Raw genomic sequence first — 21,888 nt, 5'->3', positions numbered from 1 at the left:
GGATACAACTGCACCAACAATGGAACATTTAACCCAACCTGTCCCCTTTACTGCCCTATGCCAGATCATGCTGATTCTTGGGGACTTTGTGGCTGCCAAGCGATCCCTAAGGAAGGCGTTTAAGCTGGGATCTCAGCACCAGTCAGAGCATGGTACAGTGAGGAGAAATCTCAAAAACGGTGAGTGCCTCTTGCACCTTGTGATGGGAACCATAAAACAGGAGAGACGTTAGTCTGATCTGCCATTCCATCGTGACTGATTTATTATCCCTCTCAAGCCCATTCTCCCCGTAACCTTTGACACCCACTCATCAAAAACCCATCAAGCATGGCTTTAACTATACCCAATCATTTAGTCTCTTACAGCCATCTGCGGCAATGAATTCCACAGATTTACCACCCTCTGGCTAAAGAAATTTCACTTCATCTCTGTTTTGAATGGTTGTACCTCTATTCTGAGTCTGTGCCCTCTGGTCCTAGACTCCCCCACTATAGGAAACATTCTTTCCACATCCATTCTATCTAGGCCTTTTGATATTCAATAGGTTTGAATGAGATACCCCTTCATTCGTCTAAACTTCAGAGTACAGGTCCAGGGCCATCAAACACTCCTCATACGTGAACCCTTTCATTCCTGGGATCTTTCTCCTGAAGCTTCTCTACATCTTTTTTTAAGATACAGGTAACGGGCCCAAAACTGCTCTCCATATTCTAAGTGCTATCTGACCAATGCCTTATAAAGCCTCAGCATTACATCTTTGCTTTTGTATTCTAGTCATTTTAAAATGACTTGCCACTGACTTAACTTACAATCCTGCATGAGGACTCCCAAATCCCTTAGTACCTCAGGTTTCTGAACTTTCAGAGGCTTGCACCTCCAAGTCCCACCAGTTTGCCAGCTAGGTCTCCACATTGGAGTTTATGTGGACCCCCAGATAGAGGAGGTGTGTGCTGCTCCATGCAAATGGTCTTGGCTCCCCTGGCAGGGAGTCCATCTCCCACTGATCTCCCACTACACTGAGTGTAGTGTATCTAAGTTTGCAGATGATACTAAATTGAGTGGAAAAGCAAATGGTGCAGAAGATACAGAGGGATATAAATAGGTTAAGTGAATGGGTAAGGGTCTGGCAGATAGAATACAACGTTGGTAAATGTGAGGTCATCCACTTTGGAAGGAAAAATGGAAGACCAGATTACTATTTAAATGGTAAAAGATTGCGGCATGCTGCTGTGCAGAGGGACTTGGGAGTGTTCGTGCATGAATCACAAAAGGTTGGTTTGCAGGTGCAGCAGGTTATCAAGAAGGCAAATGGAATGTTGGCCTTCATTGCTAGATGGATTGAATTTAAGAGCAGGGAGGTTATGCTGAAACTGTACAGGGTACTGGTGAGGCTGCACCTGGAGTACTGTGTGCAGTTCTGGTCTCCTTACTTGAGGAAGGATATACTGGCTTTGGAGGCAGTGCAGAAGAGGTTCACCAGGTTAATTCCAGAGATGAGGGGGTTAGACTGTGAGGAGAGATTGAGTCGCCTGGGACTGTACTCACTGGAATTCAGAAGAATGGGAGGAGATCTTATAGAAACATATAAAATTATGAAAGGGATAGATAAGATAGAGGCTGGAAAGTTGTTTCCACTGATAGGTGTGACTAGAACTAGGGGCATAGCCTCAGGATTCGGGGGAGTAGATTTAGGATGGAGATGAGGAGGAACTGCTTTGCCAGAGAGTGGTGAATCTGTGGAATTCTGTGCCCAGTGAAGCAGTGGGGGCTACCTCAGTAAATATATTTAAGACAAGGTTGGATAGAGTAGGGGAATTAAGAGTTATGGGGAAAAGGCAGGTAGGTGGAGATGAGTCCTTGGCCAGATCAGCCATGATCTCACTGAATGGCGGAGCAGGCTCGACGGGCCGGATGGCCGACTCCTGCTCCTATTTCTTATGTTCTGATGTTACCTTGGGCCTGGCTAAGATGACCATTCATGGGTCCAGGTGGCATGCTATCAAGGGTACTGCCTGAACCAATTACCTGCCCTTCTTTAGGGGGTACGTTCATGCCAAGGTGTCCAAAGAGAGGGAACACGTGACCATTTTAGGTACAGTGCAGGATTTCCAGGAATGGTGAGTCCCCCAGAGAAATGAGTCCATCCATAGATGGTAATAACAGTTATATATACAAAAAAAGTCAGAGCTCATGCCACCTGTTCCTCCCCAGCCTGGAGAAGCTGGTAGCTGGGTCTCCACCCTCTCCCTAGCCCCTGTCTAACACTGTTCTTGCCCTGCCCACAGCTGTGAAGGGTTGCCGGCTGGAGGAAGCCCTGTCCGAGCTGGGCAAGGAAGAGCGGCAAGATGCGCTGGGCCTGTGCGAGCAGCTCGGTGATCTCTGCTGCAAGGTCTCCAGCTACCAGAAAGCCATCGACTACTACCAGATGCAGGTAACTTGGTTACAGGACAGTGTCAGTGTCTGCGTCTACTTCTGTCTCCCGGGGGAAAACATCAGCCACCTGGGGCAGGGGTGTCTGTGTCAGCTTCTGTCTCCCAGGGGAGGGGAAAATGTCAGCCACCTGGGGCAGGGGGCGGGGTACAGGCATTACATCGATGTAACAGGCCATTCATCCCGTCAACCCTACTCTGTCATTCAAAGAATATTTATTACCAAAGTACATGTATGTCACTATATACAGGTTTCCCCCGCCATCCGAAGGTAGAGCGTTCCTATGAAACGGTTCGTAAGCTGGAATGTCGTAAAGCGAAGAAGCAATTACCATTTATTTATATGGGAAAAATTTTTGAGCATTCGCAGACCCAAAAATAACCTACCAAATCATGCCAAATAACACATAAAACCTAAAATAACAGTAACATGTAGTAAAAGCAGGAATGATGTGATAAATACACAGCCTATATAAAGTAGAAATACTTTTCCACAATCATTACTGAACTGTTCTCCGTAGCGAAAATCTCACACAAACGCCGTCGGCAGAAAATCTCACACAAGCGCTGTTGGCAAGAACACTCTCTCCAGTAACCTTTAAGCTATGAAGCTGCCAAATCATACCAAATAACACATAAAAATACACAGCCGATATAAAGTAGAAATAATGTATGTACAGTGTAATATCACTTACCAGAATTGGGACAGCGCCGAGCACACTGATGATGGTGTGTTAGACTCAGTCGTCGCAGGTTAGGTGGTGCAGTGGCCCCCACCTCCAGGCCGCCAAGCGATACATTGCCACAAAGCATGCAGGAATGCAGCGGTAGCCAGGAGGTACACAGCACATCTTTAAGAAAAAAGCCGAAATAAACATGCTAATTAATTAGTTGCAGTTTAAATAGGTTGCTTGGAATGTACAAGATTGAGGGGAGATTTGATAGTGGGATACAAAATTGAGGGGAATGCAAGTAGGCTTTTTCCAATGAGGTTGGGTGGAACTACAGCTAGAGATCATGGGTTCGGGGTGAAAACATGAAATGTTTAAGGGGATCATGAGGGGAAACTTCACTCAGAGGGTCGTGAGGCTGTGGAATGAGCTGCCAGTGCAAGTGGTGTATGTGAGCTTGAATTCAATGTTTGAGAGATGTTTGGATAGGTACGTGGAGGGTTATGGTCTGGGTGCTGGTCGATGGGACTTGGGTAGCTTAAATGGTTTGGCACAGACGAGATGAGCTGAAGGGCCTGTTTCTGTGTTGTACTTTTCTATGATCCTAATACGCTTGAACCTGTATGCCCTACCTGTATCAGTGGCTAGAGTAAAGCCTTAAAGTGTCCATGATCAGCAATTAGGGTTCAATTCCCTACGCTTTCTGTAAGGAGATAGCCCCTTGATCACGTGGGTTTCCTCCAGGTGCTCTGGTTTCCTCCGGCACTCCAAAGACGTTGGGGTTAGTGAGTTGTGGGCATGCAATGTTGGCACTGGAAGCTCAACAACTCTTACAGGCTGTCCCCAGCACATCCTCGGACTGTGTGGGTCATTGGCACAAAATGCTGTTTTCCACTGTATGTTTCGATGTACATGTGACATGTAAAGCTAATCTTTAATAGAATAATAGTTCTGTTACAGCAGATGGTGGAAATCTGTCACTCATCCCAGTGTGCATTCTCTCTCACATTCACTCTCCCCTCTCCCCTCCTTCCATCAGCTGAGGTATGCGGAACAGCTGGGTAAACCAGACCGGGAGCTGGCGGTTATACATGTCTCACTGGCGGCCACGTTTTCTGACCTCGATGACCACGAACAGGCTCTGAAACATTACCAGGCTGAACTGGGTCTGCGGACAGGAAACCCGAAGGAGGTGAGGTTCTGTGTCCGGTCAGCGGCATCTCTAGCAATTCACAACGCACGCTTGGAGCGTGTGGCGTGCGGCTCGGGCGGAGTTGTCGGTGTGAAATAGTGTCGGAGCCCGAACTTCCAGCAGAAAGCTGGAGGTGAAGCATTGATTCAGCTGGCTCCAGGCAGCGTGAAGGCTTCCAAGCTGCAAGATATGCTCGGGTGTCCTCCTTTTAGCATGGCACTCTGCACCAGAGATGACCGAAATCAGTTCATTTCCCTGTTGGATTGATGCGAGAGTGTCCTCAGTGTGTCTGATGTTGACGGAGGTGAAGACAGGTTTGTCTTTGTGATTCACACAAAACGCTGGAGGAACTCTGCAGGTTCAGGCAGTGTCTATGGAAATGAATACGGGCGATGTCTCGGGCTGAGAGCCTTCATCAGCACTGGAAATGAAGTGTTCTGTCCTGGCTGTCAGATGTAGGATCTCCAGGAGACTGCTGGCCTCCCCAGTGGACACCAGGTGCATCAAGATGCAGCTCCTTAGAGATCATGTTAAGGAACTGGAGCTGCAGCTCGATGACCTCCAGCTTATTAGAGAAAGTGAAGAGTTGATAGACAGGAGTTCCAGGGAGGTAGTCACCCCAAGGCTACAGGAGACAGATAAATGAGTGACCATCAGGAGAGGGAAGGGAGAATGTCAGATAGGGGAGAGCACCCCTGTGGCTCCCCCTCAACAATAAGTACTCCATTTTGAGTACTGTTGGGGGGGTGGGGTGTAGCGACCTACCTGGGGGAAGCAACAGCAACTGTACCTCTGGCATTGAGTCTGGCCCTGTGGCTCAGAAGGGTAGGGAACTGAAGTAGATGGCATCAGTAACATCCCCTCTGTAGTCAGGGGGACAGATGGACGATTCTGTTGATGCGAAAAGGAAACACGGATGGTAATTTGCCTCTCAGGTGCCAGGGTCCCTGATGTATCTGAACAAGTCCACAATATCCTGGAAGGGGAGAGCAAGCAGCCAGAAGTCGTGGTACATATTGGGCCCAACAATATAGGAAGGAAAAAGGAGGAGGTCCTGAAGGCAGACTACAGGGTGTTAGGAAGGAAGCTGAGAAGCAGGACCTCAAAGGTAGTAATCTCTGGATTGCTGCCTGTACCACATGACAGTGAGGATAGGAATAGAATGAGGTGGGAAATAAATGTGTGCCTGAAGCATTGGAGCAGGGGGCAGGGATTCAGATTTCTGGATCATTAGGACCTCTTCTATGGGAGTTGTGACCTGTATAAAAGGAACGGGTTGCACTTGAATCCGAGGGGGACCAATATCCTGGTGGGGAGGTTTACTAGAGCTTTTGGGAGTGGTTTAAACATATGGCAGGGGGGTGGGAACCAGGCTGATAGAGCTGAGGATGAGCCAGCAGGTTACAAGTAGATGATGGGTGTAACATGAATGAAAGGAAGGACAAACCAATAACTGGAGACAAATGCAGACAGAGCAAAGAGTTAAACTGTGCACAGAGGCAAAATTCAAAAGGGTGAAGAATGCAGGACTGAAGGTGCTGTATTTAAATACGCGTAGCATTCGGAATAAGGTGGACGAACTTATGGCGCAATTAGAGATTGGTCGGTATGACGTTGTGGGCATCACTGAGTCGTGGCTGAAAGAAGGCCATAGTTGGGAGTTTAACATCAAAGGATATACTTTGTATCGAAAGGACAGGCAGTATAGCATAGGCATGGTAAGAGATGGAATTACATATTTAGAAAGCGGTGACATACGATCAGAGAATGTTGAATATTTAAGGGTGGAGCTAAGAAACTGTAAGGGTGAAAAAACCATTATGGGAATCATTTATAGGCCTTCAAATAGCAGCCATGATGTGAAGTTGAGATTGCAAAGGGAGCTGGAAAAGGCATGTAATAAGGGTAATGACACAATTGTAATGGGGGACTTCAATATGCAAGGGGATTGGGAAAATCAGGTTACTGCCAGATCACAAGAGAGGGAATATGTTGAATACCTACGAGATGGCTTTTTAGAGCAGCTTGAGCTTGAGCCTACTCGCGGAAAGGCCATCTTAGATTGGGTGTTGTGTAATAACCCAGATCTTTTTAGGGAGCTTAACATAAAGGAACTCTTAGGAGGGCAATGATCATAATATGATTGAATTCGTATTGCAATTTGAGAGGGAGAAGCATAAGTCACGTGTATCAGTATCACAATAGAATAAAGGGAATTAGAGGCATGAGAGATGGACTTGCTCTGGTGGTTGGAGGGGGATACTGGCAGGGATGACAGCATGACAGAGGTGGCTGAAGTTCCTGGGAATAATTCACAAGGCCCAGGATAGATATGTCTCACAGAGGTAGAAGTTCTCAAATGGAAGGGGTAGGCAACCATGGGTGACAAAGGAAGTTAAGGACTGCATCAAAGCCAAGGAAAAGGCATATAAGGTAGCAAAAATGAGTGGGAGGTTGGCTGATTGGGAAGCTTTTAAAATCCAATAAAAGGGAACTTGAACACCTCAAAGAAGGGAAAAGGTGAAACATGACGGCGGACTAGCCAATAATATAAAGCAGGATGCCAACAATTTTTTCAGTTATGTAAAGTGTAAAAGGGAGGTGAGAATTGATATTGGATCACTGGAAAATGATGCTGGTGAGGTATTAATGGGGGATAAAGAAATGGGAGATGCACTTAATGGGTGCTTTCATTCTGTCTTCATTGTGGTGTGTGAGTGTCGGGGAGCAGGAGTGAGTGCCATTGCTGTTACAAAGGAAGAAGTTCCAGGCAAACTCAAGGACTTGGAGGATAAGTCACCTGGGCCAGATGAAGTTCATCCCAGAGTCCTGAGAGAGGTTGCTGAAGAGATCATGGATGCATTGGTATGATCCTTCAAGAATCATTTGATTCCGGCATGGTCCCAGAGAACTGGAAGATTGTAAATGTCACTCCGCTCTTTGAGCAGGGAGGAAGGCAAAAGAAAGGAAAATATTGGCCAGTTAGCCTAACCTCAGTGGTTGGGAAAGTGTTGTCTAATATTGAGTATGAAGTTTCAGGGTACTTGGAAACTAATGATAAAATAAGTCCGTCAGCAAGTTTATTGTAAAAGGAAATCTTGCCTGACAAATCTAGTAAGAGTTCTTCCAGGAAGTAACTGACAGGATGGGCAAAGGAGAGGCAGTGGATGTCATTGACTTGGATTTTCAGTAGGCGTTTGATAAACACCTGAGGCTGCTTAACAAGATAAAATCTTATGGCGTTACAGGAAAGGTACTGGCTTGGATAGTGGAATGGCTGACAGGCAGGAGGCAGCGAGTGGGAATAAAAGGGGCCTTTTCTGGTTGGCTGCCAGTGACTAGTGATGTTCCTCAGGGGTCAGTATTGGGACTGCTATTTTTCAGGTTGTTTGTCGATGATTTAGATCATGCAGTTATCTAAACTGATTCCAGCCAAAGGAATTCGCCCCAAAACATCAACTGTACTTTTTCCCCATCGATGCTGCCTAGCCTGCTGAGTTCCTCCAGCGCTTTGTGTTTTGCTCAGATTTTCAGCGTCTGCAGATTTTCTCTTGTTTGTAGATAATGGAATTGGTGGCTTTGTGGCAAAGTTTGTAGGTGATACGGTGAAAGGTGGAGGGGTAGGTAGTGCTGAGGAAGCAATGCGATTGCAGCAGGACTTAGACAAGTTGGAAGAAAGGGCAAAAAAAGTGGCAGATGGAATACAGTGTTGGGAAAGATATAATGCATTTTGGTAAAAGAAACAATGGTGCGGACTATTATCTAAATGGGGAGAAGATTCAAACATCAGAGGTGCAAAGAGACTTGGGAATCCTCGTGCAAGACTCCCAGAAGGTTAATTTACAGGTAATGAAGGAAAATGCAATGTTGGCATTTATTTCAAGGGGAATAGAATGTAAAAGCAAGGAGATAATGCTGAGTCTTTATAAGACACTAGTCAGGCTGCTCTTGGAGTATTGTCAATATTTCTGGGCCCCCTATCTCAGAAAGAATGTTTTGTCATCGGAGAGAGTCCAGAGGAAGTTCACAAGGATAATTCCAGGAATGAAGACGTTAACATATGAGGAATGTTTGGCAGCTTTGGGCCTGTACTCACTGGAATTTAGAAGAATGTGTGGGGATCTAATTGAAGCCTACTGAATGTTGAAAGGAATAGATAGGGTGGATGTGGAGAGGATGTTTCCTGTGGTGGGGCTCTCCAGAACTAGAGGGCACAGCATCAAAATTGAGTTGCGACCCTTTAGAACAGTGGGAAGGAGGAATTTTTTTTAGCCAGAGAATGCTCTGCCACAGACTGCGCTGGAGGCCAAGTCTGTGGGCATATTTAAGGCGGAAGTTGGTTGGAGCATCAAAGGATATGGCAAGAAGGCAGGTGTATGGGGTTGAGTGGGTCTGGGATCGGCCATGATGGAATGGCAGAGCTGGCTCAATGGGCTGAATGGCCTAATTCTTCTATGTCGTATTGCCTTACAGTAGGGATAAGAAGCTGTTGATTCTTTTCCATCAAAGCTGCCTGACCTGCTGAGTTTCTCCAGCATTTTATGTTTCAATTCAAGTATATTTTTTTATCAAAGAATGCATAAATTATACAACCTTGAGATTTGCTTGCTCACAGGTAACAAAAAAAAGCATGAAACCCGAAGGAGCCCAATTTAAAAAAAGAATAAAAATAAAAGACCAACACTCGACGCAGAAGAGAAAGGAAAAAAAATACAAATCATGCAAACAATCGAAGCGAACAACAGCATTCCGAATCAAAATTGAGTCCTCAGATCCAAACCCCTGGAGCAGCCCGGAGTAGGCCCAAATTCTCGCTTATCAGTTCATTGTTATAGCAGGCACAGAGCAGAGCAACCTCAGTGCCATGGAGATGACCATCGTGGAGAGCGGCGAAATTGGCTCTCACTTTGGATCCTGACACCCTGTCTTTTCAGTCTGTTTGGGCCAGTGTGTAAATTGACCCAACAATGGACGGCGAAAGGCTCCGGTGCCCTGAAGAGAGGAGTGAAGATCGCAGAGAGTGAGCAAAATTGGCTCTCGGCTCTGGTCTGGGTTGATGCTTAAATTGTCTGGATAGTGAATCATACCTCACAATTGGACCCAGCAGCAGCGAAGGCTCCAGGCATAGACCACGTCACTCAGCGACTCGCTCCTGGCTCGGATTTCGTCACCAAGCCTGAAGCTGCGCTCAAGCTCTTGAAATTAGCAATCCAGCCTCACGCCTGGGCCAGTTGAACAAGCACCGTATCACCTCTGCCCAGGCCCCAACTTCTCCCTTCTTGTCTTCCCCGCCATCTCGGCTCGCTGTCGCTCACCCCTTCACAGCTCGTGGTGATAATTTAACACAATTTACCTCAGGAAAGGTATTTTAGTGTCACTGCCCAATTTTTTTTATTTATTTATTCATTTTCCAGATGTGGGCGTCACCAGCTAAGCCAGCATTTATTGCTTATCTGTAGTTGCCCTTGAGAAGGTGGTGATGAGCTGCCCTCCTGAACCGCTGCAGTGGCTGAGGCGTAGGTGCACCCACAGTGCTGTTAGGGAAGGAATCCCATGATTTTGACCCAGTGACAATGAAGGAATGGTGATATGTTTCCAAGCCAGGATGGTGAGTGACTTGAAGGGGGATTTCCAAGTGGGGTTCCCAGGTATCTGCTATTCTCATCCTTCTAGATGGTAGTGGTCATGTGTCTGGAAGGTGCTGCCTTAGGAACTTTGTGTTGTTGCAGTTCACCTTGTAGATAGTACACACTGCTGCAACTGTTCGTTGATGGTGGGGGGATTGGATGCTTATGGAAAGGGGAACAATCAAGTGGACTGTCTTGTACTGGATGGTGTCAAGTTTCTTGAGTGTTGATGGAGCTGCACTCACCCAGGTGAGTGGCAAGTATTCCATTCCACTTCTGACCTGAGCCTTGTAGATGGTGGACAGGCTCTGGAGAGCCAGGAGGTGAGTTATTCCTAGCCTTTGACCTGCTCTGGTAGCCATGTTGTTTATATGGTTAGACCAGCTCAGTTTCCTGTCAATGGTAACCCCCAGGATGTTGATTTAGTGATGGTGATGCCACTGAATGCCAAGGGACAATGGTTAGAGCCTCTCTTGTTGGAGATGGTCATTGCCTGGCACTTGCATTGCCTCGAATGTTACTTGCCACTTGTCAGCCCAAGCCTGGATATTGTCCAGGTCCTGCTGCATTTGGGGATGAACTGCTTCAGTATCTGAGGAGTCACAAATGGTGCAGAACGTTGTACAGTCATCAGCGAACATCCCCACTTCTGACCTTGTGACGGAAGGAAGGTCATGGATGAAGCTGCTGAAGATGGTTCTAGGACACTTCCCTGAGGAACTCCTGCAGTGATGTCCTGAGGATGAGATGATTGACTCCAACCACCACAACCATCATCCTTTGTGACGGGTATGATTCCAACCAGTGGAGTGTTTCCCCCCACCCCCCCCCCCCCAATTCCCATTGACTCCATTTTAACTAGGGCACCTTGATGCCATACTTGGTGAAATACTGCCTTGATGTTGAGGGCTATCACTAACCTCACCTCTGGTATTTAGCTCTTTGGTCCATGTTTGGACCAGGGAGGTGATGAGGTCAGGAGCTGAGTGGCCTTGGCGGAACCCAAACTGGACATCCGTAGGCAGGTAATTGTCGAGTAGGTGCTACATGATACCACTGTGAACGACCCCTTCCGTTACTTTGTTAATGATTGAGAGTAGGTTGAAACGGCAGTAACTGGCTGTTGGACTTGTCCTGTTCCTTGTGTACGGGATATACTTGGGCAATTTTCCACATTGCCGGGTGAGTGTCGGTGTTGTAGCTGTACGGGAACAGCTTGGCTAATGGTGCAGCAAGTTTTGGATCACAAGTCTTCAGGACTATTGCCAGGATTTTGTCTGGGCCCATAGCCTTCCCAGTATCCAGTGCTTTCAGCTGTTTCTTGATATCACGTGGACTGAATTGGATTAGATACATACTGACATCTGGAATGCTGGGGACTTCTGCAGGAGGCTTAGTAGTAGGAGTAGTAGTCATAGTCATACTTTATTGATCCCGGGGGAAATTGGTTTTCGTTACAGTTTCACCATAAATAATAAATAGCAATAAAACCATAAATAATTAAATAGTAATATGTAAATTATGCCAGGAAATAAGTCCAGGACCAGCCTATTGGCTCAGGGTGTCTGACCCTCCAAGGGAGGAGTTGTGAAGTTTGATGGCCACAGGGAGGAATGACTTCCTATGACGCTCTGTGTTGCATCTTGGTGGAATGAGTCTCTGGCTGAATGTACTCCTGTGCCCACCCAGTACATTATGTAGTGGATGGGAGACATTGACCAAGATGTCATGCAACTTGGACAGCATCCTCTTTTTCGACACCACCGTCAGAGAGTCCAGTTCCATCCCCACAACATCACTGGCCTTACGAATGAGTTTGTTGATTCTGCTGGTGTCTGCTACCCTCAGCCTGCTGCCCCAGCACACAACAGCAAACATAATAGCACATGAGCTGGATCATCTACTCAGCACTTCTGACTGAAGATCGTTGTAAATGTCTCAGCCTTATCTACTGCACAGGTGTACTGGGCTCCTCTATCATTGAGGATGGGGATATTTGTGGAGCCTCCTCCTCCAGTGAGTTGTTTGATTGTCCACCACTAATCACGGCCCGACGTGGCAGGACTACGGAGCTTGGATTTGGACTGTTGGTTGTGGGAGCACTTCGCTCTGTCTATTACTTACTGCTTATGGTGTTTGGCATGCAAGTATCCAATATTGTGGCTTCACCAGGGTGACGCCTCATATTGAGATATGCCTGGTGTTGTTCTTGACATGCCCTCCTGCACTCTTCATTGAACCAGGGTTGACCCTCTGGCCTTCTGGTAAAGTTAGAGTGGGGGATATGCCGGGCCATGAGGTTACAAATTGTAGTTGAGAACAATTCTGCTGCTGATGGCCCGCAGTGCCTCATCTTGGCCACGTGCCCAGTCTTGGGCTGCTAGATCTGTTCGAAGTCTATCCCATTTATCACGGTGGTAGTGCCACACAACGTGGTGGAAGGTTTCTTCAATGTAGAGATGGGATTTAGCCTCCACAAATACTGTGCGGTGGTCACTTCTACCAATGCTGTCATGGTCAGATACTTCCACGGCAGGCAGGTTGGTGAGGATGAGGACGTGTGTTTTTCCCTCTTGTTGGTTCCCTCACCATCTGCTGTCATCCAGTCTAGTAGCTCAGTCCAGTAGGACCAGACCAGCTTGGTCTGTGGTGATACTACCGAGCCACTCTCGGTGATGGACATTGAAATTCCCCACCCAGAGTACATTCAGTGCCCTTGCCACCCTCAGTGCCTCCTTCAAGGCAGCTCAACGTGGAGAAGTACTGATTCATCAGGTGAGCGAGGACTGTATGTGGTAATCAGCAGGAGATTTCCTTGCCCACGTTTAACCTGGTGCTATGAGACTTCATGGGGCCCTGAGTCAATGTTGAGAGTTGTCAGGGCAACTCCTTCTCTACTGTATACCACTGTGCCACCACCTCCGCTAGGTATGTCCTGCCAGTGAGACAGTAGGTACCCAGGAATGGTGATGGTGCAGTCCCGAATGTTAGCTATAAGGTGTGATTCTGTAAGTACAAATATGTGAGGTTGTTGCTTGATTAATCTGTGAGACAACTCTCCCAACTTTGTTATGTCCCCAGGTGTTAGTACAGAGGACTTTGCAGGGTTGTCTAGGTTTAATCCTTATTATCTTTAGTGGTTGGATACAACTGAATGGCTTGCTAGGCCATTTCAGAGGGCATTTAAGAGTCAATCACGTTGCTGTGGGTCTGGAGTCATATATAGGCCAGACCACCTAAAAATCTCAGTACGTGTGATGACCTTAAACCAACATCCCACCTTCCCTATGCAGATTGGTTTGTCGTTATCACGTGCACCAAGATGCAGTGAAAAATGTTTGCCTGCATGCCGTCCAGACAGATCATTACAAGCAGAAGTAGAGCATGGTGCCTCAGTAACCATAGACCCCACCCACCCGGGACATTCTCTCCCTCTGCTCTCCCATTGGGTAGAAGATACAAAAGCCTGATAGCATGTACCACCAGGCTCAAGGACAGCTCCTACCCCACTGCTATTAAATAGTTACATCACCCAATAAGATGGACTTTTGACCTCACCATCTATATCGTTATGATCTTGCACCTATTGTCTGCAATTTCTCTGTCATACGGCTGCCTGAAAGCACATACCACCAGGCTGAAGGACCATGAGACCATAAGACACAGGAGCAGAATGAGGCCATTGGCCCACTGAGTCTGCTTTGCCACTTGGTCGAGGTTGATCCGTTTTTCCCCTTCTACCCTGCTGTTATCAGGCTATTGAATGGTCCCTAGTATGATAAAATGGACACCTGACCTCACAATCTACTTTGTTATGATCTGCACCCCGTACCACACTGTACGTTCTTTGTAACCGTTTCACTTTATTCTGCATTCTGTTGTTGTTTTACCTTGTACTACCTCGAGGCACCATGTGAAGATCTAATTTATATGAGTAGTAGGCAAGACAAGTTTTTCACTGAACCTCTATCATCAGCATTATGTGCCATGTCGTATCACATAGCGATCATGGTTTTGACCACGATTGTTCTTGCCAATTTTTTCTGCAGAAGTGGTTTGGGTTTGTAAATTGTGGATGTGCTATGGTGACACTGGTGGGCTGCCCCCAGCGCATCCTCAGACTGTGTTGATTGTTGGTGCAAACGACACGTTTCCATGTAAAGCTAATTGTTTTCTGAATCCATTTATGTGGAGGGAAGGGGAAGGAATTGTTTGTGTTTCTGATTGAGACCCTCTTGTTCTCGGTTATAGGAGTGTAAGACCTGGCTGAACGTGGCAATGGCCAAAGAAGAGTGTGGGCGACCGTATGCCGAGCTGGAGGAGTGTTACCAGAAGGCGCTGCAGTGTGCCGACCAGGCTGAGAATCCCCGTCTGCAGGTAAACGTCCTGGCAGTTCCAGTCCTGTCTGCCTAACGCTGAGGGTGTGTTCCAGATCTGCAGCTTGTATGACAGCTCTCTCCCTGACTGCCCCCTCATTATTCAACCTGGCCAGTGTTTTGTGATGGCTGTAGGAGGCAAGAACATTTGAGAGACTGAGATGGGCACATGGGTAAATGGAGAGTTATGACGGAGGGAAGGATTAGATTGATCTTAGAACAGGTTAAAAAGTTGGAATTTAGAAGAATGAGGGGGAGTCTCATTGAATCTGTTAGGCCATTAATATAAGAGCTGAATTAGGCCATTCGGCCCTTTGAGTCTGCTCTGCCATTCCATCATGGCTGATTTATTATCCCTGTCAACCCCATTCTCCTGTCTTCTCCCTGTAACCTTTGACACCCTGACTAATCAAGAACCTATCAACCACTGCTTTAAATATACTCAATGACCTGGCTTCCACAACTGTCTTTGGCAATGAATTCCACAGATTCACAGCGCTATGGCTAAAGAAATCCTCCTCTCTCTGTTCTAAAGTTGGCCTCCTTGTATTCTGAGGTTATGCCCTCTAGTCCTAGACTTCCCCGCTAAAGGAAACATCCTCTCTTCATCCACTCTTACCTTGGTCAGCAGAACACCATGGGCCAAAAGGCACCTGTACTGTGGTATAGTGTTCTCTGTTCTAAGTTTCAGTGGGATCCTTGGTTTCTGTGTTATATTCTTTGCTTGTCTTGATCAATAGAAGCGTCACGTTTAAGAATCAGGATGTCACATTACTGGTGTATAAATTTTTGGTTAGGCTGCACCTGAAGTATTGTGTGCAGTTCTGGTCACCCCATTACAGAAAGGATGTCGAGCTTTGGAGAGGGTGCAGAAGAGGTTTACCAGGATTAGAGGATATGATCTATAATGAGAGGCTGGAGCAGCAGGGGTTGAGAGGAGACATGTTAGAGGTTTGTCAAGGTGAAGGGCATAGACAGAGTAGGCCAGCCAGAGTCTCTTTTCAGATGAGAAGTGGTGCGAGGGGAAGAGCTTAAATAAAATGTACAAGGAAATTTATTTTGTGCACAAAGTGGCGGGAGCCACTAACAGAATGCAGAGGGGCACCACGGAAGCGTAACAGTTAGTGTGACACTATTACTGCTCGGAGTGTCAGAGCTTGGAGTTCATTTCTGGCGTCCTCTTCGTTGTTTGTGCATTCTCCCTGTGACCGTGTGGGTTTCCTCCCGAAGTTTAAAGGGATAGCGGTTAGTAAGTGAATTGGTCATTGTAAGTTGTCCTGTGACTATCATCATCATCATCTCATATGACATCACTGATCATAGTCTTCCATCACCATGGCTCTTCAAGTTGGTGGGTTGCTGGGCCAGAATGACCTGTCCCATGCTGTATCTAAATAAACTAAATAACTCTATTGGCATTGAAGAGACATTTTCCTATATGTGTGGATGTAGAGGAAATGGAGGGATGTGGATCATGGGCAGACCGCTAGGGGTCATTTAATTTGCCGTCGTGGTTGTCAGGGACCTGATCGGATGAAGGGTCTGCTGTCTTCTGTTTCTATGTTTTTACTTGGATCTTGAGTGGTGGGTCGTAGTGGAAAGCCAGCATTGATTACTCATCCCTAACTGCCCCTTGGGAAGGTGGGGACAGGTGACTGCCTCCCCACTGGACTGCCGGGGAGTGAGTTCGATTCCCAAGTCAGGATGGTCTGTGAGTTGGAGGGGAACCTGCTTCCCCCGCACAACTGTTGCCTTTGTCGTTGGGGAGTCTTAAACTAGAACAGGGGTGCCCAACCAAAGGGTTCATGGACATCAGGTTGGGAAGCCCTGAACTAGGAGGGCACAGGTTTAGAGTGAGAGTTGAGATTTAAATGGGACCTGAGGGGCAAGTTTCTACACAGAACGTGGTAAGCAACATTCCCTCTAAGGTGTGCACACACACATCTTTTGCTCCTAGCGCACCAAGGAATTTAAACTGCAGACTAAAGGTTGTCACCCACTACCTCATTGGCATATTTCACGATCGTACACAGTCACATTTCCTTTTCTGGTTTCTGATGCGGACAGTGTTGACAACCTGGAGTTTGTGATGATTTGTCTGCAGATTTTAGAACTGGTTTATTTGTGCTGTTTTTATTGAAGAAATTATTCAGTGAACACGTTGTCACTGGGCAAAAAATTGCACAGCACAAGATTTTTGTGCTGACTGGCCATTACAAATTTGAGGGAACACTGGTAAGTATAGAAAATTAAGGCACAGTACAGACCCAAGATCAATCTAACTCTTCCCTCCATTTTTCTATCACCCGCGTGTAGTCACTGTAATAAAATGAAATAACTCTGCCCAGAACACGCGCACACTTAATGACTCAAACATTCTTTATTTACTTGTGCCCCTACCAAAGCACTGTTCAAAGCCAGGCCAGAAAACTGCTACTTTTATACACAATTGGCTTGTCAGTTATGCATATTGACCATTTGGTAAATTGTATCTGTTTGAATTCCTTACTTGCAAGATCAATCGCCATTTAGAATAGAGGTATTAAAAGTCAGTCGATGATATCTTGAAGTTGGTAAGGCAATTGTCCCTTAGTTGTTTTTTTTAATACAAAATTCTTTATTACAAATGTCGGTGCTATACAATATTTACAAAACCAGTGACTAACATATTTACTACACTACAAACAGACAATACATTTTAAACCAATATATTGCCATCCTCATCAATGATGGCATTTACACCCCACGGAGCCCAACGGTCCCAGAACATCTCTACGGTCGCCGTGGACTGTGCGTATTCCTTTTCAATATTCACCCGGGCACGAACATACCCCCTAAACATAGCCAGGCAGTCCACCCGGGGAGAACCTCCTGCCACCCTTTTCCAGGAGCCACGGATGGCAATTTTTGCCAGCCCCAGGAGCAAGTTGACAAGGACATCCTCATCCCTCTGTGCCCCCCTCCTTACTGGATGACCATATATGAATAGGGTGGGACTGAAATGCAACCAGAAGGCGAGAAGCAGCCCACGCAAATACGCGAAAAGGGGCTGCAGCCTCACACACTCCACGTACATATGGTACACGGTCTCCTCCAGCCCGCAGAAGTGACACGTGGCTGGGAGATCCGTGTACAGACTAAAGAACTTATTGCAGGGCACCGCTTTATGCAGCACCCTCCAGCCGAGATCCCCAAGGTGCATGGGAAGGACTCCCTTGTAAAGGGACTTCCACTGGGGACCCCCCTCACCTCCAGGTGGAAAGACCAACCGCCATGGCGTGTCGGGACAGTGGACAAATGCTAGGAAGTGGAGGGTGTGGAGCAGCAGCCCATAAAGGTACCTCCTGCCTGCATCCCTGAATGGGATTGTGGGTGTCGATGAAAGATGGCTCAAGTTGTGTGGATTCGTCTCTCGGGTAAGGCTGCGGGGCCTGGGCCCGACGAGCAGCTCAGCCCGAGTCGTTCCACACACCTGAGCCGCACTGACATCCATTGAGGCAGGGCAAGGGTCGGCCAGGACCCCGCCCTCTGCCAGAGGAGGGGATTCCCGGCCTGAGGCAACCATGTTCCAGACTCTCAGTAGGTCCTGATAGAAGCCGGGCAGCCTCTGCAAAGCAGCACGGCTGACGCCCGCCGGTGGTAGCTGCATATCTTCGTGAAGGCAGCAGCCCCTCCGGATGAAGAAAGTCGCCAACATGTGCCACCTGGGAGGGTGCTCGGCATACAGGAATCTCTGCAGAGTCCTGAGGCGGAGAGCCACCAGTCGTGTGCGTACACACACCAGCGACTGTCCGCCCTCTCCTTCTGGGAGACTCAGAACCGCTGCAGAGACCCAATGCTTCCTGTTTCCCCAGAAGAAGTCCACTAGCTTCCTCTGCATTCTCGCGACAAAAGGGGCAGGGGGGGCCAAGGTGACCATCCGGTACCACAACATGGAGGCCACCAACTGGTTTATGACCACCACCCTGCCTCGATAGGAAAGCACCCTGAGAAGGCCTGACCAGCGCCCTAGCCGGCCCGTGACTTTTGTCTCCAGGTCCTGCCAGTTCGCCAGCCAGGTCTCCCCAGAAGGACTCAGGTAGACTCCCAGATAGAGAAGGCGTCTGGTGCTCCACTCAAAAGCTCTCATCTCCTCCGGCAGGGAGTCCACCTGCCACTGGCCTACTAAGAGTCCGGAACATTTCGCCCAGTTGATCCTGGCGGAGGATGCCGCCGAGAAAACATCTTGGCACTCCCGCATCCTCCGCAGGTCGCAGGGGTCTGTCATCATGAGGAGTACATCATCGGCGTAGGCCGAGAGGACGACCTCCATGTCCGGTTCGCGCAGAACCAGACCTGTCAGCCTTCTCCGAAGAAGTTAGTTGTTGGGTGTGTTTCACATCATTCCGTGACTCCAATCTTGTCTGTCTCTAGTGACATAGTACTGCAAGTGTGGTCTAACCAGGGTTTTGTAGAGCTGCAACATTACCTCACTGCTCTTGAATGAACACAGGGCCAGAGGGATTGGTAAAGACAGAACTCTGCTGCTATGATTAAGAGAAGAGATACAGGGTTTAATGCACTTGGATAGGTAAATGAATCGATCAAACATGAGCAAGGACTGGTTGGTTGGTTAAGGCCATCATTCCTACTAGGGCACAGGCAGCTGACAGCAGCTCGCCAGGGTCCTCTGTCCTGAGCCAGTCTGTCATGTTGTCTCCAGGTGTAGCCCATCTTCATGCTGTATCCATCCTCTCCCTGGGATGAGGTCTTTAGAGCTTCTATTGGCATTCTTTTTGCTCTTGATTTTTACAGGATGGGGTTGCTAGCCCCATGCTCAACCACCTTTCACAGCCAGGCTTGGAACTGTCCATGGTGGAGTGAAACTTGACTGGGTTTGGCCCACATGCTTGGGGCTTAGGACTGTCCAGGGTTTTTAAATGTGATTGGATCTAGCCATGCTGAATGGCCTCTTCCTTCCTGCAGGCCCGATCGATGAGGCTCCTCCACTCCGTCCAGCAGAGGAATGGACGCCCCGAGGCTGACATCACTCTGGGCCGCCTGCAGCAACTGTCGCCTGGCAGTGAGAGTGGAGACGATAGCGATGCGGGTGAGGTGGACAACAGTGAGCCCCTGGAAGACAGCGAGCTGGAGCTCTCCGAGAGTGGTAGGTGTAGCAGCTGTACCAGGGGCTACAGAATCCCTCCCTCCCTGTGTCCAGGAGGGCAGTGGGATAGGATGAATTTACCTTAGTTCATCATTAGCTCCAGGATGCAGTCAAGCTTTTCTTGTGTGCCGTCCAGACAGATCATTCCATACGCAAGTACACAGAGGTAGCAAGAAGACATCAGCGTGCAGAATAGAGCGTTAAAGTTACAGGGAAAGTGCAGGGAAGATAGACAATGTGCAAGAAGCACAATAAAGTAGATTGCAAGATGCCGGCGATTGGGGTTTAAACGTTGCCACCGTCTGCAAGACGTACCTTCTCCCTGTGACCGGTAGGATTCCTCCAGCTGCTCTGCTTTCCTCCCACATTCTAGAGACGTACAGGTTGGTATGTTAACTGGTGACATGGGTGTAATTGGGCAGCACAGGCTGGCTGGGCCAGGAGTGCATGTTGTCTCCAGATAAAACCATGTATCCACCTTGCAGCACCTGTGCAGGTGAGAGGCAGAGGCTGAATCAGGGCAGAGAGGGAACAGGAAAGATTTGGACAGAGGCTGGTGTGTGATGAGTGGGGAGAGGATGAGGGGCAGGTGGATCGGGTTGGGGGGAAGTGTTGTGGGTGATGAGTGAAGCCTGGTGAAATGGGGAGGTGATAGGGGTGGGGAAAGGGCTCGCAGAGGAGTTCTCAGCTAGAAAGGAAAATTTATTATTAGAGTACACGCATGTCACCACATACAACTCTGAGGTTCTTTTTCTGCAGGCCTCCTCAGCAATTCTATAGAACAGGAAATTAACTGTAAACAATGTGCAAAAGCAGATATAAATAAGTAGCAATAAAACAGAAATTCCTGCAGAGAGTCACTGACATACACTGGTACCATCTTTCATCTTTAAACTATTTTTTCCTTTCAGATGACGATGACATGGAAGGCTATGATAAGTCCGCCTCCGGCCGGAGGAAGATAAATCGAGTGAGTCATTATAAATCCTGCTCTGCCTTACACACACACACACACACACACACACACACACACACACACACACACACACACACACACACACACACACACACACACACACACACACACACACACACACACACACACACACACACACACACACACACACACACCTCCTCTCTCTCCTCTCTCTCCTCTCTCTCCTCCCCCCACCCCCCCACCCACCCACCCACAACCTCTCAATCCTGGGATCATTCTCATGGACCTTGAAGGCTAGCACATCTTCTCTGAGCTAAGGGGCCAAGAAGCCTCTGCAGCTTTTTTCCAGTCCTCTGCATTGGCTATGATGCAACGAGTTAGAGTGCTCTTCCCGGTACGTGGTAATACCTCTGCGAGGGTCTGATCCCTCTGACAGCTGACATCTGCTTTGTTGTTTGCAGTGGAACCGGAGGAATGAGAAGGGTGAGACCGTGTTACACCGAGCCTGTATTGAGGGGAATCTGAAGCATGTTCAGTGTCTGGTGGAGAAGGTAAAATACTGGAGTAGTCACTTCTCCTTTCTGGCTCTTGGGCTGGGGACACTGGGTGGATGTTAAGGGGTGGAGGGCAAGGGGAGATGGAGACGGGAGGTGTGTTGGGTAGAATAGACAGATAACCCCTGGGTGCTAGGGGCAGAGTGTTGGATATTAGAGTTGGGGAGCCAAGGGGAGACGGAGACGAGGGGTGTGTTGGGTAGAAGCAGGTGATTCTGGTGCTGGGAGTTGGTTTATTACTGTTATATGTACCGAGGTCCAGTGGAAATACTTTGCATACCACACAGACAGATTATTCCATACACAAGGTGATAAGAGGTTTGGATCGAGATATTTTCCCAGCATGGAAATGGTTTATGGTGTCTGAGGGGGCATAATTTTAAGTGATTAGAGGAAATTTTGGGGAGGATGTCAGAGGCAGGTTTTACACATAGTGGTGGGTGTGTGGAACATGCTGTCAGGGTGCTGGTAGAGGCAGGTTCACTGGGGACATTTAAGAGACTCTTCGACACAAGGATGAAAGAGAAACAGAAGGCTATGTGGGAGGGAAGGGTGAGATTGATCTCAATAGGTTAACGGTCGGCAGAACATTGTGGGCCGAAGAGCCTCTGCTCTGTGACAGTATGTTAACGAAAGCTTTTCACTGCCCATGGGTACATGTGACAATGATCATTTACCTCACACAATCAAGGATCAAGGAGGATTGTGCAATATGGTGTCACAGTCTTTGTTAGTGTAGGCAGTCAATATGGTGTAAAGGCCAGAACATTAAAAACGCCAATAAAGTTAAAGGCAAGACTGTATATGAATGATGCTGGTGTCTCAGCAGGAGAGGGGGATTTTCCCTCCCCTGTCCAGCCCTGAGGCGTGTGGAACACAGGGCAGTGCGTCCCCTGTGAGCACAACGTTTGGGGTTGCTGGCACCGACGATGTTCCCCATTATCCACTCACCTTCT

At 47.9% G+C, this 21,888-nt stretch overlaps 1 protein-coding gene across 3 annotated transcripts in view; it reads left to right on the top strand.

Annotated features, from left to right (window-relative positions):
- tonsl (tonsoku-like, DNA repair protein) overlaps nucleotides 1-21,888 on the top strand; it is a 91,737-nt gene that overhangs the window by 23,572 nt on the left and 46,277 nt on the right. For all 3 annotated transcript variants that reach the window (XM_072254308.1, XM_072254307.1, XM_072254309.1), the window contains 7 exons: nucleotides 65-179; nucleotides 2,286-2,431; nucleotides 4,140-4,292; nucleotides 14,171-14,296; nucleotides 19,261-19,441; nucleotides 20,353-20,411; nucleotides 20,840-20,929. In XM_072254308.1, coding sequence (XP_072110409.1) covers nucleotides 65-179; nucleotides 2,286-2,431; nucleotides 4,140-4,292; nucleotides 14,171-14,296; nucleotides 19,261-19,441; nucleotides 20,353-20,411; nucleotides 20,840-20,929 — 870 coding nt within the window. The remainder of the gene's footprint in view (nucleotides 1-64; nucleotides 180-2,285; nucleotides 2,432-4,139; nucleotides 4,293-14,170; nucleotides 14,297-19,260; nucleotides 19,442-20,352; nucleotides 20,412-20,839; nucleotides 20,930-21,888) is intronic.

This window comes from Mobula birostris, chromosome 3, assembly GCF_030028105.1.
Source record: "Mobula birostris isolate sMobBir1 chromosome 3, sMobBir1.hap1, whole genome shotgun sequence".
NCBI lineage: Eukaryota > Metazoa > Chordata > Chondrichthyes > Myliobatiformes > Myliobatidae > Mobula > Mobula birostris.
The sequence above is the reverse complement of the archived record's forward strand: the minus strand, read 5'-3'. Positions and strand labels throughout refer to the sequence as shown.